The sequence below is a fragment of the Terrapene carolina genome, unplaced genomic scaffold (genome assembly GCF_002925995.2).
Source record: "Terrapene carolina triunguis isolate 2854851 unplaced genomic scaffold, T_m_triunguis-2.0 Scaffold22, whole genome shotgun sequence".
Taxonomy (NCBI): Eukaryota; Metazoa; Chordata; order Testudines; family Emydidae; genus Terrapene; species Terrapene triunguis.
The window spans coordinates 19,584,950-19,603,865 of NW_020664373.1; the positions used below are offsets into that span (position 1 = coordinate 19,584,950).

General features: G+C 38.8%; 1 protein-coding gene across 1 annotated transcript in view; it reads left to right on the forward strand.

Annotated features, from left to right (window-relative positions):
* The window catches only part of LOC112109903 (interleukin-1 receptor accessory protein-like 1), a 541,662-nt gene that overhangs the window by 495,800 nt on the left and 26,946 nt on the right, over positions 1 to 18,916 (forward strand). Inside the window, exons 7-8 of the mRNA XM_026648313.1 lie at positions 1,252 to 1,397; positions 17,503 to 17,646. Of these exons, the coding sequence (XP_026504098.1) occupies positions 1,252 to 1,397; positions 17,503 to 17,646 (290 nt within the window). The remainder of the gene's footprint in view (positions 1 to 1,251; positions 1,398 to 17,502; positions 17,647 to 18,916) is intronic.

Consider the following 18,916-nt stretch of genomic DNA (forward strand, 5'->3'; position numbering starts at 1 on the left):
TAATGAATTACATATGCAGTTTAGATATGTACGTTATCCACAATGAATACTTACGACAGACTAAAGTTAGCATATTTAAATTTAATTTCTTACTAAAAGGTTTGCTACTCCATAGCCTTGTAAATCTGGTCTGATTCTCAAATTCATCTTGAATATCTTTAGACAAACTAAAGTAACAGAGGAAACTGTGTATCAAAACCAATAAGGCCATGCAAACATTCAAGGTTATTCGAGTCATGTTCCACCTCCCCCAAGTGATGGAAAGGTGGAGGCAGGAATATCTCACTTGAGTGTACTCTAATTTTATTCCACAGAGTTCAAGTCCAATACACCAGGTTACATAGAATTGTGCTATGCTGTATTTCTTATTTAAAGCTCTCCTACAGCCTGTCATCCAGAGACTTAGGGCTTTAAAAATTTTCAAGAAGTAATAACACTCTTCACAACTGGCTTGGTTCTGTGTTTGTTCAGGGAGGACCCTGAAGAGTGTTTTCCATTTTCTTTAGGCGTGTGAATAGTGTGGGTGATGAGAGTTTGAAGCAATTTCCTGTTTGCTTGGTTGGTTTTTTAAAACCAATGCTGGGACTAGTGAGGGGACAGTGGGTAGAAAGAGAATACAGGTGGTATCCAAAGAGGTTTTTACTCAGGAGGTGCTTGCTTTTAACATCCACTTGAAATGGTATTAGGCGAGGGAACATTAACTGTTCCAGCTTTCACTGCTGGTTTATAACTACTTAATAAAATAAAGATGAAGTAATGATTTTTCTTACTATAAAAATGGCCATGCTGCTTCCTATAGAAATGTCAAAGCATCTCAGAAAATTGCCTTTGGACAAAAGCAAATCTTGGACCATACCTTTAGTAGCAGCCTCGAGCTGGAATTAACCATTTGGAACCTCTCCAGACCTACGCCATATCCCATCATTTCAAGAGATCATATCCTACTTTTAAGCAGCATGTGAACTTCTCATCAAGGTCTCCTTCCCAGCCCTCAATATATTATCAGTGTGTGCATCATGCTGCTTAAGGAAGACAATTAACTGCAGCTCTCATTAACATCTACAAAGCCAAACCTCCTCATTAGGCGTGAGGAAGAAAAGAGCATAATATAATCTAATTAAGATTGGCTTAAAATTTGGCTATGGTTTGATGCAGAGTGCTGCGAATTGTGAGTAACATTATATCATGATTATCTAATGCTCTGACATGGTACAAACAGACTCTTATGTCTGAATTATTTCATTTTTGTAGAGTTATTAAGGAACATCTTGGAGAACAGGAAGTTTCCATCTCATTAATTCTCGACTCGGTGGAAGAAGGGGACCTAGGAAATTACTCATGTTATGTTGAAAATGGAAATGGACGCAGACATGCCAGCATTCTTCTACATAAGAGGGGTAAATATATGACTTTTTAACATAGCTACTATACATTGTAATGATGTTGCATTTGTAAACTTTCCTTCAGAGACTTCCCTTAGCTTTATCAGCCTAAGATATTGAAACGCAAAGGCTGATTGTTTGCTTCCCTGCATCTGTGAAGGTCTATGAAATAAACCAGGGAAGCACACTGTTAACTATGGTTGTCACCACAAGAAATATAATAAAATAACACTTTTTAATAATGACTGTATACAAGATACATTTAACAGCTCACGGGTGTGGAAATTGATAAAAGTTTAGTAGGGCAGGAAATGGGTAATATAACTTAAATCATTTTCTGTAAAAAAAATATAAGCCCCAAAGTTATAGTTAATAGATTCCTGTTGAAAAATGTACATAAAAATCCCACTAGTAAAGTTACTGCCTTTTCTGACTCACCCCATTTTGCAGAGATTTTAGTTCTAATGTATTTAATCCAAAGGTCTCTGAGAGGGAGTATTGAGAAACAAACTTCTAAAGGTCTCCCTGTTTTCACTATCCACTGATATCAGGTGCTTTGAGCCTAACTAATGGCCACAGTAGTCTCCCACTGAGATCATTAGGATGAGACAGAAAGCACCTTGCTAAACAAGACTCTCAGTCCACTTGCACACTTTATCTCCTAGAATGGATTCCACTTTGACCCGTGCTATGCCTGATGCTCTCCATACTCCAACAAAATCCCATTGGCTTGAAATAAGAAATGAAAGATCAGGACCAATGTCAATTTTTTTATTGTGCTTATTTTTAACCCCTTTATTAAAGGGCCAGTTTCTTACTGTGTTTCTCAGGTGTCTGTTTACATTAAGGCAGCAGTCACTTCTTTAGTTTGGGTAAATTTGGGTAAATCCAAAATGGGACCGCAAGGGAAACTATCATAAATAATAATATCTTAAGTTTCTTTCCCACCCACTCCAAAATAATAGTACAATAATGCTTTATGGTTATTCTACTGAACTAAGGTATAGCACTTATCTCATAAGAGGTAAGAATGTAGAAATAATCAAACGATCTGTTTGGCTTGGCATTTATACAATAGGTGCTTTGCAAATATTCTTCTATTCTTCTTGCAAATATTGAGTTGGGAAATTAGTCTAAACCAGCTAGCCCGTCTTTGAAGTTTATTAATAGACCAGCAGGTAGGCAGGGGTCTATTCAGAGGTATTTGAACCCATGTCATGAGATCAATTCAGTAAACACTATAAAATCCCATAAGGTTATCATTTAATAGTAAAATTAATATGTGGATCTTTTAGGATAAATAATTTCAAAGTTTTGGTGAGTTTAAAAACAATAGTTGATTGATATTTAGTAGATCTTTTTATTATCATCTCCCTTTCTGTTACTTTTCCATATCAGCAATAGCAGTAAGACTATGACACTACATAGAACCTACCCACGTAGGAGCTTTGCCGCTGCCAGCCTTTTAATCTGGCAATATGCATGGCCTAAACTTTGCAAATTCACTCTGTTCCTCCTGTTTCCCTTCATGGAGCTGTCAGTATAGCAAACACACCATAGCATGTAGCCTCGTGATGACATGTATATGAAGAAATATTCAGAAAATTAAATCATCATCACAATGAGCAAAAAGTTAGAAATAGCATACTTTTTAAAAAATAACTGTGAATCTGAAATATTCATTTGAAAAGTGACCCTAGTGGGTCTGTAAAATGCAAAAGGTACTATCATGAGCATTCTACATACATTGCACTTTGACAACTGTTTCAGTAAAATGAGAAATTAACCGTGACAGATAAAAATTCTAACTAGTCTCTCAGGTCTCCTAGAAGGACAAGCTTTGCACAGCTTGCTTAGTTTTCTGTAAATCACCATGGCAACATTCTGTTTTAGGTTCCTTGTTTAGACCCACATTTAGTCTCTGCTAGGAATGTGTATTTATTAATTTCTGATTATTTGGTGCAATCGGTAACTAGCAATAAATTAGGGAAATTTGCTTCCCAAACATTAAAAGACATCTAGAGCTGTACTACAAGTTTTTAAGTTTTAATTGCTGACATGTTTTTGTTTTGCAACTTGCTTTTTAAACAAGTAAAAATGCTGGATCTGGAATGCTTATTAGATACATAAACAACGGATTAAAACTTCATAAACTCTATATACAATGCAATATCACTGTTCAAAAAGAAAGTAAAAATGAAAAGCCTTGTTGTTAAACAAAGACCTTTTCCAGTTGTATCAACTAAAAGTAATCATTGATTTAAAACAACTACCCCTCTGGTAACTCTAACTATAAACGTTTTCTGTAATATATTATCATTAGGGATGTTTAATTCTAAACAACTTTCACTCAGTGAAGGCTGATCTCATGAGGTTAAGATCACTAAGTGCTCTGAGACCTTGAAAATGGTAAAATTACTCTGCAAATAGGGTGCAATACAGCCAGAGTCCATTTAGATAGATCACAGTAAGAATAACTGAGCTCAGGGATGGGATCTCAAAACTCTCTCTCTCTGTCATTCACTGTGTGCCCTTGATCAAGTTATTTAACCTCTGTGTGTCAGTTTTCCTATTTGCAAAATGTGATAATATTACTTACCTACATCACAAAGATACTTGAAAGTGTTTGTTCAGTGTTTTTAAAATATAAAGTGCTATACTACATAAGAGTCAAGTATTATTACTCATAATAATATCAGCATCATCTATGGACCACAAAGTGCTCTACAAACATCAGTCAAGTGTGAAGCATAAGAGTCCCTGTGAAGATGGTAGTGTACCCATTTAACATGGGAAAACTGAGTTACAGAGAGATTAAAGCCCAGATTTTTCAAGGTATTTAAGTGTTGCACTCAGCATTACGATGCTTAAGGTGATTTGGGGGCCTAAATCTCATTTTCAGAAGGAATTTAGGCACTTTGGAATTTAGGATCAGTTAGACATTATAATGCTGAGTACATCAGTCTCTCAATACCTTGAAAAATCTGGGCCTAAATGTCTTGCCCAAGTTAACAAAGAGAATCAGTAGAGGAAGGGGTGGGAGGACAACCATAGGAGACATGGTTTCCTCTGCTTTCTGCTAGACATAATCTCTTTACTTCACCATTGTTCAGATCAAGTTATTTTCCTTTTATCCAAGAGAAGAGAATTATGCTTCTTGGATACTGCTTCTTGATTTTGTTAAGTTATCAGTGGTGGCTATCATTTATCATTTGTAAATCTGGTACATCCTCAACTAGATTTTGGAACCCTCCAGAAATGGATTTTGATAGACAACCAAGCACAAGCTAATTAATGGTAGACCGTTTTATAATATATAATGTGTGAATCATGCACTGCAGTATTATATTTCTGTGGGGTTTAAATTCAAGGAAACAGGCCCACAGTTTACCAATATAATAAGTAATACACCGCTACCTCGATATAACGTGACCCGATATAACACAAATTCAGATATAACGTGGTAAATCAATGCTCCGGGGAGGGGTGGGGGAGGGGGACTGCACACTCCGGTGGATGAAAGCAAGTTCAATATAACGCGGTTTCACCTATAACACGGTAAGATTTTTTGGCTCTCAAGGACAGCGTTATATCGAGGTAGAGGGGTATAATGTAAGACGAGAGACAGAGAATATCCTTGAATAATGGTATCTCCTGAAAAGTGAGACTGTCTTTTGTCATAGAGCAAATCTTCCACAGTGATGTTTAATTACATGGTAACTTGGAATTACAAGATAGCCTTTAACTGCACATTAACTTGTGGAAAAACTTTGGCTGTGCATTTTAGCAGACAAAACACCATAGAGAAAGTGATCAAATGTTTCACCATGTCATACATTTTTATTTTATATGATTAAGAAGCAAAATATATAAACTAACACAACATTTTCTGTGGTCCATCTGCCAGTGGGGCAAACACAGGGCTCTGCTATTTTCCCCTTTATTATAGCAAATCATAGCCAATGTCTTTTTTGCAGCTTGTATGCATGTCTTCTTGGCCCACTGTCCCCACTGCATTCTTGCATCTTGCTCCACAGTAGCAGTCACACCAGTATGCTTGTTTGTTTACTTACCTGTCATAACTAGTCTGCTGGTCAAAACATTTCAAATGAAGAATTTTCCCATTGGAAAATGTAGTTTTGTCAAAATCCGAATTTTCAGGAGGAAAAGATCAATTTTTGACTGACTTTTCCAATGGGAAAATTGAAGAAGAGAAAAAGTAGTTGTTGCTCTGTATAATATATTCTGCTGACCTCTGTAGTATCAGTACACCCGCCTTCATAATGATGAAGCTTGAGAAGGACCAGCTAATATCTAAAGGCTGGAGAAAGGATCTCATGAATGAACTGGGAGTACTCCTAGTTCATTCATCCTTCCACAGAGCATTGTTCTCTTGCTGAGAAAATACAAATGGTAAAGGACTCTGGCTAGATCAACAGAATGACGACAGAAAGATCAGCTTTCTTGTACTGAACTTCAAAAGTAAATTCAGGAGTCATATTGTACATGAAGTTCACTTCTTCAGCCCTGAAGGGAATATCTCACTTGCACATGACATCCACTGAGACAGCCATGCATCAAGTCTACCAGCTCTCAGTCATGCAATTCTGCTGTCCTAATATCTCCAGATCAGCCTTAGCCTGGATGGTAGTAAATTAGGTGGATAAGGTATGTAATGCTTTTCCATCATAGGTCAGAAAAATCAATTCACATATCATCTAGCCTTCAATGTCAAATAACACAGATCAACATTACATAAAGCTCCCAGGTAAAATACAGGCAGTCTTATCTTAGCCAGAAGAGTAATGTTGCATCACCCTTAAGCAGGCATATTTCAAATAAGATATTCCCGGTTAAAAAGGATCAGTTGTTTGTTCAAACTCTGGACTTTATACTGATGTTGATAAGAGAAAAAAAATTGAGACCAGTGGACCTGAGAGATAATTTAGCATCGGCCAATCTCAATCTCAATCAGTTTTATCTCCAAATCCTACTAGCTCGCTGAAATCTATATCCATCAGAATCATTTTCAGTTCACTGTCGTGCCCTTTCAACTAGCTTCACTCCCAAGAACATTCACCTAAGTGCTGGTCACTATGAGTGCAGCAGTGTGGGAGGGAGTTTCATTAATTCCTTATGTAGGCTGGCTCCTCTGAGCTCCTTCACTGTAGAACACAAAGAAAGTCAATGGAATGTCATCACAGATATTTCAGTGGTTGTCTTTGGTGGTGAAAACAAAACAAGAGCTCATTAAGGCCAACCCATATGATCAGGCATCTCAGAACCAGATGATATTTACATAGAATGAGAAAATATGTACCTCCAAGGAGAAACTCTGGAGGTCAGAGACATGAATTCAAATATTTTAGTCATTTTCTCCTTTCCCAGGAGCCACTGCTCCACTCTGATTCTACTCAGCTCAGTCAATCTTAGTTGTGTCAATGGGTTATTTGCAAAAGTAAGGTACTTGCAGAAGTTGCTCAAAATTAAACGGGCTCCATGAGGAAGTCAGAAGGAAAACAGAAGCTTAATGTGGGCACATCCTTGCATTTCCTCCAGGCTAATGAATGAGACCTCTCATGGACGTATCTCTGAGTATTGCATCCATAGGGAGCTAGCCACTAATGACAGGATTAAAGTCATTGGAAGCAGTAGATGCTCAGCCCCTCTGAAAATCAAACCATAAGAGAAATGGAGGCCTTCTTGGACCACCCTATGGAGAAGATAGAAAAGGTCCTGTAGAAGATAAAAATTCTCTCTTCCTCCTAGAGAATAAGAGAGTATTTGTCCTTATTTTGTATTCCCTTCAAACCACTTCACACTGTTGGGTAGAGATTTTAATTCCTTCAAGGTTTGTGCTTGCGAGCTTCGCTCAGCAAATGGGTAAATTACCTGCCTTTTAAAAATTCCTCTTATATTTTCACCAGCACCAGATGCTCCATCAGACTTGCCCTACAGCACTTTTCTCACTAATGCTTTTCACTTTTATTAGGATACAGCTCTTCCAGACATCTGTCTCATCCATTGCCCAAGGAGGAAATCCTTCATTCCCTTTGATATTAGAAAGGCCCTTAAGATTTATCTTCCCTTCAAAACTCAGAGGCAATTTTCATCCTGCACAAAGGCCGCAAACTGGGATCACAAAGTTCCAGGCCAGGATCACCCTAAGTAGACCAAAAACAGTATTTAAAAATCACATAAGTGAGGGTTTCGCAAAAATCAGGAGTCATTTGTTTAGATGCCTTTTGGCCAGAGTGATGTAGAAGCTTTGGTGGAGTAGCTGTGTGAGGCAGCCACCTGGGAGTCATTGCACATCACCACAAAACACAGCCAAAGTAGTATGATGGCTTTGGCACACAGTGTTTTCAGTCACTGAGATCTCAGGCCAGTCCTGCTGTGATAGACTGTTCCCAAACTCCCTTCCGTGCCCTGAACACATTTTTTTTTGGAATTTTAGGTAGTAACCCAAACGTACTGAAATGTTTAGTGATCCTCATCCCCACTGAAGTGGAGAATCTGGTCAAAATTAATCTAGAGTCCATATTAGCCCAGATCGTGAGATATTTGGGCAGACCCTTACCGATAGCCTTTCAGGTAAAATTAACAAAATGAATGTGCTTCCCTGGATACTGTATATCCTGAGAATCTCCCAGTTACTATTCTTCCATTTTATTTTAGGAAAATTAGTTAATTTTTTTAAATATTTTTTGGGGGCAGGGGAGGAGATGAGGAGGTCTAGACTGGCTTTGTGTAAATTGCAATTCCCAATCACATCTGGAAGCTTCTATTTCCCAAGCTGGCAGGCAGCCTTATGGCTCCAGAACACAACAAAGCTGATCCCTCCCTGGCTGCTGGTGGAACAGGAGTTGTTACATCCCTTCCCATTGGCAGGAATACTGGATACAGCATATTGCCATTTTCATCATAAAATGTCACCTACAGAATTATCTATAAAACATGGGTCCCTTTGGCTAGAACAATTAAATTCCATCCCTTCTCTCTCTTTGATGCTCTACTGGGGCAACCCCCATTGTTGACAATTGACAAGAAGCCATTAATGTGGAGAGGGTGGATAGATAAAAGGATAATTTGGGTCTGTCAATTGATCTTAGAGGATCAGTTTCTGCCATTCAAGCACTCCAACAACAATATTGCCATATGACATATGCCAGAGGCCTCATGCATATCCTTGGAATTTTTAAATATCATAGACAGCAATCTCCTAACTCAAGAAGTGTTGCATTCAACATGGGGGATTCTGTACTAGATCTTGTTGTGACAGATAAAGAGGAACTGATCACCGAATGAAAAATAAATGGTAGTTTAGGTAGCAGGGATCATGACTTGATCACATTTATAATGTACAAATACAATAAAGTCCAGACCTCTGATATTTTATACACACTTGGTGCTTTAAAAGGGCCAATTTCACAAAGCTAGAAACAATTCTGAGCCAGATCAGCTGGGAGGAAGAATTTAATCATAAAAATATAAATAATAATTGGGGTTTGTTTAAGAAGATTTTACTAGATGCCCACAATCTCACAATTGAGGAAGAAGGCCATAGTGGTTAAAAAACTGTCCTGGTTTAGAGGGGAAGTGAAGGCAGCTATAAAAAAATAAAAGTAATATATAACAAATGGAAGAAAGAGGAAGTTGACAGTAATGAATATTAATCATAATAGTAGAATTGTAAAAAATTGATAAGGGAAGCAAAGGGACTGGTCAGCAGCGGCAAGGACAAATAGAGCTACTATAAGAAGGGTGCAAAACTGGTTGGAAAACCATTCCCAGGGAGTAGGTATCAGTGGTTTATAGTCATGCTGGAAGGACATAATGAGTGGGGTCCCGTAGGGATCAGTTCTGGGTCCGGTTCTGTTCAATATCTTCATCAATGATTTAGATCAGTGGTTCCCAAACTTGTTCCGCCACTTGTGCAGGGAAAGCCCCATGCGGGCTGGGCCGGTATGTTTACCTGCCACGTCCGCAGGTTTGGCTGATCGCGGCTCCCAGTGGCCACCGATCGTGGCTCCCAGTGGCCGCGGTTCGCTGCTCCAGGCCAATGGGAGCTGTTGGAAGTGGCAGCCATTACGTCCCTCGGTCCGCACTGCTTCCAGCAGCTCCCATTGGCCTGGAGCAGCGAACCGTGGCCACTGGGAGCCGCATTCGGCTGAACCTGCGGACGCGGCAGGTAAACAAACCAGCCCGACCCGCCAAGGGCTTTCCCTGCACAAGCGGCGGATCAAGTTTGGGAACCACTGATTTAGATAATGGCATGGAGAGTACACTTATAATCTTTGTTGATGATACCATGGTGGTAGCGGTTGCAAGTGCTTTGGAGGATAGGATTAAAATTCAAAATGATCTGGGCAAACTGGAGAAACGATCTGAAGTAAATAGGATGAAATTCAGTAAGGACAAATGCAAAGTACTCCACTTAGGAAGGAACAATCAGTTGCACACATACAACATGGGAAATGACTGCCTAGGAAGGAGTACTGCGGAAAGGGTTCTGGGGGTCATAGTGGACCACAAGCAAAATATGAGTCAACAGTGTAACGCTGTTGCAAAAAAAGTGAACATCATTCTGGGATGTATTAGCAGGAGTGTTGTAAGCAAGACACAAGAAGTAATTCTTCTGCTCTACTCTACGCTGATAAGGCCTCAACTGGAGTATTGTGTCCAATTCTGGGTGTCACATTTCAGGTAGGATGTGGACAAATTGGAGAGAGTCCAGAGAAGAGCGACAAAAATGATTAAAGGTCTAGAAAACATGACCTATGAAGGAAGATTGAAAAAAATGAGTTTGTTTAGTCTGGAAAAGAGAAGAAGGAGGGGGCGCATAATAATAGTTTTCAGGTACATAAAAGTTTGTTATAAGGAAGAGGGAGAAAAATTGTTTTTCTTAATCTCTAAGGATAGGACAAGAAGCAATGGGCTTAAACTGCAGCAAGGGAGGTTTAGGTTGGACATTAGCATAGGCGCCAACTCCGTGGGTGCTCCGGGGCTGGAGCACCCACGGGGAAAAATTAATGCGTGCTCTGCACCCACCGGCAGGCAAGCTCCCCTCCCCACCTCACCTCACCTCCTCCTCCACCTCTGCCTCCTCCCCTTAGTGCGTGGGGGCAGGGACTTTGGGGAAGGGGTTGGAATGGAGGTGGGACAGGGGCAAGAGGGGGTGGGGCAGGGGTGGAGTCAGAGTGGGGCCGGGGACAGAGGGGGGTTGAGCACTCACTGTTGCGAGCAGAAGTCGGCGCCTATGGACATTAGGAAAAACTTCCTAACTGTCAAGGTGGTTAAGCACTAGAATAAATTGCCTAGGGAGGTTGTGGAATCTCCATCATTAGAGATTTTTAAGAGCAGGTTAGACAAACACCTGTCAGGAATGGTCTAGATAATACTTAGTCCTGCCATGAGTGCAGAGGACTGGACTAGATGACCTCTTGAAGTCCCTTCCAGTCCTATGATACTATGAATACAAACTACCTGATCCAACTGCATAGCATTACTTGCAGGTTAAGCATCCCTTGAAAGACGTATTTGGTCTTGATGCACTGGGAGCACCAGAGGCTGCAGGATTGTTGTTGGTGTAAACAAAGTTTCATAGGTTCACCCAACCAGCTATATAGCCTGTTATGACTTCCTGACCCAAAAGACCCTGCCTAATTTAGATTGCCTGGAACAAAGCTTTGTATGTCTTTGAACTCTAGCCAATGGGGAAGTGCCTTGCAAAACATTAAAAACTCTACTATCGATCTACTATTAAGGTTGATCGAGCAGAAAATAATTTCATTCACACTGGTCCCCACACAGGTTACAGTGCATGGGCCCTGCCAAAATAGACTGCTGCTGGAATTGTGAGTCTCCCAGAGCAAAGCTGGCTCATATGTTTTGGGACTGTCCCAAGATACAATCCTTTTGGCTAGAAGTAGGCAAGAGATTAATATGATAATGGATACCTCCTTAAAAATTACTTCCCAGAACTGTGTTTTGGGATATATCCCATCATCTTGGAAGCTGTCCAACTCACTGAAAGCTTGGTTCTCTAGAGCAGTGCTTATAACCAAATGACTCTTATTGCTTAGATGAAACAGCAGACTGCCACCAAGGATAGAAACTTGGCTCATTGGCTTGGCTGATCTGGCAGCTACAGAGCATGTAACGTTTCAGAGAAAAGTGACCTCAGACAAATTTGAAAAGATTTGATCTAACTTTTTAAAAACCTGTGATTAGTTCCTGGCAGATAGAAACAGATGTCATTCTCCTTTCCCCTCCCTGTTGCTTTCCTTCCTTTTCTTTCCCTTCCTTCCCTTTTTTTCTGTTTATTTCGCGGGGAAAAAATAATAAAATATAAATTAAAAAAATTATTTCCCAGGTCTGTGCTTACTGTTTGTATTTGGAGGTACTGTTTGTCAGTAAACATCTTCTGTGCTGGTGACAGACTGACTACAGAAGAACAGATGTCTTACCTTTTAATTCTTTTCTATTGTCTGGCTACACTAGTGCAAATATCCATGTATGAGAACATACATTATGTATGTTCACACACACACACACACACACACACACACACACCAGGTAAGAAATATTGTTTGGTCTTATTCAGAGCAATATTCAGTGGAATTCTTCAAGCCATCAGTGTTTCAACTAAGTCACTGTACTAGGGTGGTTTGCCTTATATGGTATAGAAGATCACCCCTGTTCATTATAGGTCTAGCAGTATAGAGGGATGATAACGCATGTTGAGGAAGCATAGGCAAGCTTAACTCAGGACTTGTCTTCTATGGGTTTGTGTCTGACCTCAAAACATTCTATTTACTTTGATTATTTTAATTTCATTTGCCATATTTATAATGGTACTAAAATTCCATTTTCCAGAAAAATTCCAGTATTCTATGAGTTTAGTTCCTCAGCTTTCATAGCAGATCTGTTGACAAAGTTTTAATGGTAGCATCACTGTCATAACACTATAATGCTGTTTTATGAGTTAAGGAGCTTAAGGAAGCCAAATTGCTCATCTCAAGAACATTTTCAGTCATTAGGACTTGATTATGGCCTATATTCCACAGACTGATGGTGATGATTGACTATTCAGACTTCAGTGAGACAAGAAGGAGCAACTCCTTTTGTAACCTCCGCAAACAAACTACAGGTCTAATAGTTCCCTCTGCCGTAATGTACCGAAATTCTGTAAGACTTCCAAGATTTCAAATGGGAGCTCATCATATGAGATATGTTACTAACAGGTTTTTACACTAGAATGTCTGTTAATTGTTCCTAATGACTTCAACAATTAGGCAAAAATGTAAGTTCCCAATAGAAACAAAACTCCATTATAATAAAACTCTGAACCACTATGTTTGTTAATGTATTAAACTTGTATATCTTATATTATACAAGACAATCTGTTTATATGCTAGCAAAAGCTTTTTCCAGGTTTCACTCTGAAAGAGCAACAGAATGGGAATTATCATCAGCTATTTTCTTAAATAAGAAATGATTGTAGAAAAAAAAAGTTCTAGTAGTCATCTAAGAAGCCTGCATGTTCTTTGTTTGTCGGACAATTCTAAGAATTCCTAGCGTGATTCACAGTTACTTTAGATATAGTTTATATACAGCCAAAAGCGTACATTTGATCTTCTCTCTGATTTCCCCGCTCCCCCGGTAAAAAAAAGTTTTCTGCCACTATTATACACAATCTCAGATCTAATCAGTATATATTTTGAGACCAAATATATAACCCAAGACATTCTATAACCTTGTTTCATAAATCAGTAAGGCTATTGGCCTTTTCATTCTCAAGAAAGCTGCAGTACAGCACCTCTATGGAAAACCTTAGCGATAGTACTAAACTTGCTCCCAGATCCCTGGTCTCGGTCAGGGCAGCGCTATGTAAGAATTCTCAACCCACACTTTCAGAGGTATAGGTTGACCTATACAAGCTGTGGGGCTTGATTGTCCAAGGTAAGCAGAATCATGTAAGAATATAGAAAAGACAGAAATAGGTACCTTATGCCCCAATGCTGCAGAGAATTACGTACATGCTTAATCTGAGAGAGTCTGAGTAATCCCACTGCTTTCGATGAGATTACTCACAGTCCTTAAAGTTAAGAAATCTGTGTAAATCATTTCAAGATTGAGGCCTGACATAGTAGTATAGTTACACAGCTATAAAATCCCATATCCACTGTAAAGGTGTTGGCAGTCCCTATGTGTCCCCTTTTGGCCTGGTGTGGTGCTGCAGGTGTGCCCCACCTCAATGTTTCACGGTAATAACTTTGCCTGAGGAAAGGAGAAGCCAACACATGTTAACAAAATGACCCCGTTTTAATAAGGCTTCAGGACAGAAGCAATTACAATAAACAGTTTGTTAGGTCCTCCCCTCGGGATCCAGGTTCAGAGCTCCCAAAATTAATGTCCACAACACCAGGTCTCCCAATCTGATTAGGCTGGTTTCCTGGAGCTTGAGAGAAACTACCACCCACTTCAGCCTGCCTGGCTTCTACTTCCCTTTCCCTTATTTAGTTTCCTCTTTCTGTTTCATATAGCCTGGGCCTAGCTCAGGGTAGGGCCAGGCCTCCTTGATTACCCCAGGCTTTCCCAACTGTAGATCCAGCCTGTCCCTTAAACAGGAAGTGCACTCCTTCACATCCACTTATAGTTATCCAGAATATCCAGAATATCTGAAGCATAATTTGTATTTAGTAACTCAATTGTATACAGAGTAACAACTAGTCTCCAAAGGAAGCCAAATTAGTCTAAGGTATGAAGCTCAGGGGATATCTTTTTTTTTTTATTTACTTCTCTGTACAAATGCGGTAAATAAATAAATAACCTGTGCGCCACTGCTGAGGAGGTTTATCAAAAATTAAAGCCAGGTGCAGATCAAAGATACATCCCAGAAGTGTACCTGATAATTACAGTAGGATTAGTGTAAAATGAGTGCATTTATTACCACCCATATCATTCCGTATGTTTAGAGAGGGCATGTGCTTTATTTTAATTAGCTGTTTCTTTCACTGGATTGCTTGGCCAAACCATCCTGATAAACAGAAAAAATGTAGCCATTGGTCAAAATGCTTGTAGCAAATCTCATTTTAAATTGAAGCAATTTATTCGGAAACCAATCTACTAGTGCAGCAGTAATCAATGTGTTTTCCCTTAGAGTAGACCCGTTCTTGTTCTGCTGAAGGACTATTGTTAATTGCCTGTAACTAAATGATTGCTGTGCTCTTGAATGTAACTCTTTGCCACTTGTTCATTTGTTGCCAGTTCCCCTAAGGTTCTGCCTGGTAATTTTCCTTTACAATTTTCACCATTCAGTCTCAGTCCCTTAAACAGGGCAAGGTTTGTAATTTTAACATCATCATACAAAGGCTAAACAGATTTTAAAAGGTTTGCACTTTTTGTTTCTCCCTCTGATGTGGAATTGTGCTGAAACTGAACCTTTTTAAAATGCTGCCACTCCAAGCAACTTGAACTTGAGCAGAAAAAGCACATCACACTTCAAAGACAGTGTAACACTTGCTGTAGCAACCATGCCCAAAATTTAATACAAAAGATAGAATAAAGCAATGGAGTGTGAAGACAAGTACGTCTTGCTATCTTTGCTTACAGTCTAGTGTTAATGGTCACTACATAAGAATATCCAGCTATTATACAGCACTTTTCATCGGTCAATCTCAAAGTGCTTTAAGGAAGTCAGTATCATTATCCCCATTTTACAGATGAGGAAACCAAGGCACAGGAAAGCTTTGTACGGACCCAGGGGGTCAATCGGGCTGGTACTCAGATGGCTAGCCTGTGCCACTACCACAACGGCCACACTGCAATTTTTAACACTTACTTGAGCAACCAAGCTAGTGCCAGTCTATTTACCTGGACTGGGAGGTATGCTTCCAGGTGCAGTGTAGACATACCCTTAGGATCAGTGAATGCTCTTATGAATGTTGCTGTGTTGCTCTGCCAATGGTTATGAGGCAATGCTATATGAATTCAGATTGATTTTATTAAAAGGAAATAACTATACATGCTATACTTGCTCTAGAGATGTTTATAATTCCAATAGTGGAAAATGTACTTTAAAACAGACTCTGTATTGACCAAAGTACTACTTTTTATATAGCATATTAGTTTGCACATTGATGGTGGAAAGACAACTACATACCGTGTTTTCTATTTAATCGCTCTGTTGTTAATTTTGGGGAACATTTTGTTTTTGAATAGTAAAGTTTTTCTTGCCTTTTATGCATCGTAACAGCAGGCATATAAGTGGTATATTTTGCACCTAGCAACATAGCATATTAATTCCCCATATTCTGGTTACCACTGAACAGCTGCATCACTTGTGGTGCAAAATGATAAACAGGCTGCTGTAAGCCAGCGTAGTGTAATTTCCATCTCCATTTATTTTCTAAAATATTGTATTACTAGCCTCTGCAAACTGTATTTTGTTTAAGTAAGCCTCCTCCCTACAGACCAGAAAAGTACTGAAAGTATGAAATAACAAGTACTGGTCTTAAAAATGTTAACACAAAGGAGTTTCTACCACAGTTTAGACACTAATTATATGGAATGTAAATACTTTTATTTCATTGTATTACACTTTTAGTGTCCTCTGGGGAGCAATGAAACCTTTTTAACAGTTGTGTGTATCAGAATAATAAGTGTCCATTTATTGGTAAAACATAGTAAAATTAAATGGAACTTTTCTCTAATCTTTTATTTTGTTAATTAAATTGTATAATAATGTATTATTATGTATGCATAACCAAAAAGATTTACTTGGATAACAGGAAAGTTTACATTACTTAACCCAAGTACATGCTGCCCAAATGGAGGCAAATGTTATGAAGACAGGATGTTGTTTATAGGGCACAGTGCCCCTTAGTAATGCATTATATAAAGTTTTCCTTATGGAACTCTGTATTCTCTTCCAGTTAGGCTTTTTATCAGCTAAAATGTGTCCATTCAATTTCTAAATCCTGTCCCAGTCCTTCTTCAAAACTGGAGGTTAGAAATATTTAAAATTAATGGGTTTTCCTGGGATATACCAAGTTACTGCTCCTCTCTAATTTTAATAAAACAAACAAACAAAACCTTTGGAGCTTTGCACTATTTTTTTTTCTTTTTGAATTCTGATTTCTTATTTGAAAAGTAGTGAGAATAATAACAAAAAATGGACTCAAAAGAGTTACTTCTGCTTTCTTGAGTATTCAACTATTGGAAGTAGAAACAACAGACAATGATGACTATAGGTTATTGTTATTATCTGATAAATGACATCACCAAGGAGATTGCTGTTGTCAGATATGGCTGCATTTGATTGGATTCTCCATCCTGAGGGATTCAACTGCATGACAATGATCTCCATCTATCATGTGAATCTCCAGTGGTCCAATGTAACAAAGGAAGAGCGGTCATGCTCTGAATCTGAATGTCTGAACTGACAAATTGCGATGATTTGCAACATCTAAACAAAAGACCTTCCTGTTTAGGGGGAAACGGGGGCGGGGGGGAGGGGAGATGAATTACAGATTAAGAGGAAACTGTGTCAAAGATATTAACACATAACTGAGGAATGGGATTTTGGGGTTCCCAGGATGATTTGTCTTCATATCCCACAAGCATTTTTATTTATATTTTGAAAAAGTAAAATGGTTATCTTTAATCTAATTGACAGAAACCCATCATGAAACATAGCTGTGTGTTCTGATCTTTTGTGTGAGGTGGAGGAAGAGGGTTGTGTCTGCCTTCAGCTCCACAAAAGGAGAGCAGTTATATGTGCTTAAAATATGAATGGTGTGACATCATATATCTATTGCAAACAAAACAGTGATATACAGATATATATTAAACCCAGCACAGAACACTGAGTAAAAATAGTTGACTGACTTTTCACACAACCTATTTAAAATGTGGTATGAGGGTATTTACATATATATAAAGGAAAAACTGCATTATCTGTACATTTCTCAAAGTGTCCCATCAATAATCTGGAAAATTAAGTGCAAAAATCCTGCATTTGTATTCTACTGTTATCTTCAAACTGCAAAATATCTCCAGTGTTAACCTTTCTCCAGTGCTGAATGTGGTTATTACATTTTATAATTCTTTGCAGAGCTGATGTATACAGTTGAGCTTGCTGGTGGGCTTGGTGCTATTCTGCTGCTGCTTGTTTGTTTAGTGACTATCTACAAGTGTTACAAGATTGAGATTATGCTCTTCTACAGGAATCATTTTGGAGCTGAAGAACTAGATGGAGGTAAGGCAGCTTCTCAGTATATTTCCTACTTTCTAAATTTGCCTAGCTCTTTTTTCAAGTGATTAATTTTCATTGTGGAGCAAGAAGTGTTAACAATGCGGCAACCATCAGTGGCGTTTCTCTCACTGCATTAGGCACTGCATTGAAAATGCATCCCTAGACAGCAGATTAGAAGCAATGATTGTTTGACTGTTGCATTTGCTGCTCTGCAGATCTCCGGGAGACACCTATATCTTTTAGATTTTTACTCCCAACACCAAATGTAAATTACAAACATTCTATCAATATTGAAAGCCAACTTCACTTCCCCATAAGCAAGTGTCTCCTCTAATTATATTCCCCCAAAATGTTAAGAGGTTGAAGTGAATATGAATTTGCTCCTTGTTTAAGCTGATCCATTTTGATAAACTCAAGAGCATAGACTGGTGGGTAAATTCCAAAACACGCAGTACAGTTTATTACTTAACTGTTTAGAGAGTGGCTCATGTTGATTAAACTAGTTGTTCTGCAGATGTGGTGATTCAAAGACACCTAGTTTCAACAATAGTAATTGGCATTATTTGCACTGACCTATATCTGAATTATACACTAATTGGGGGAGGGATAGCTCAGTGGTTTGAGCATTGGCCTGCTAAACCCAGCGTTGTGAGTTCAATCCTTGAGGGGGCCACTTAGGGATCTGGGGCAAAAAACAGTACTTGGTCCTGCTAGTGAAGGCAGGGGGCTGGACTCAATGACCTTTCAAGGTCCCTCCCAGTTCTATGAGATAGATATATCTCCATATATTATTACTTTTACCATTGAAGAAAAATGTTGTATTTGTCTCTAACCACACTAATCAGTGTCACAGCTGAATAGTAAACTAGATTGAACACTGGGCTTTGATTAATTAGGCTTTGTACCTTCAATCAGAGTTCTTGCTCTTTCAGACTGCTACCATATGTGTGGTACACTATATCTTTATTTACTAAAACCCTATTGAAATAAGGGTGTTAACCACTATTGAAGATACAAGGTGTGGATAGATGATATCCTGTTATGTTTTAGAGTGTGATGTGTGTGGGATGGGAGATGTTAGCCAAATCTGTCACAGTGAGGATGAACAGAGGCAGTAAAATTGTAGGGGCCTATGTTATGTCATAGGATGGTGCACATTACACCTAAGATCCCCAGGAGTTGACCCACTTCTCCCTATAGTATAAAAATATGCAAAGATGTGAAAAAGATAGTGTTCAAACAACAAAATTAGAATCAAGTAATCTCACCTGCT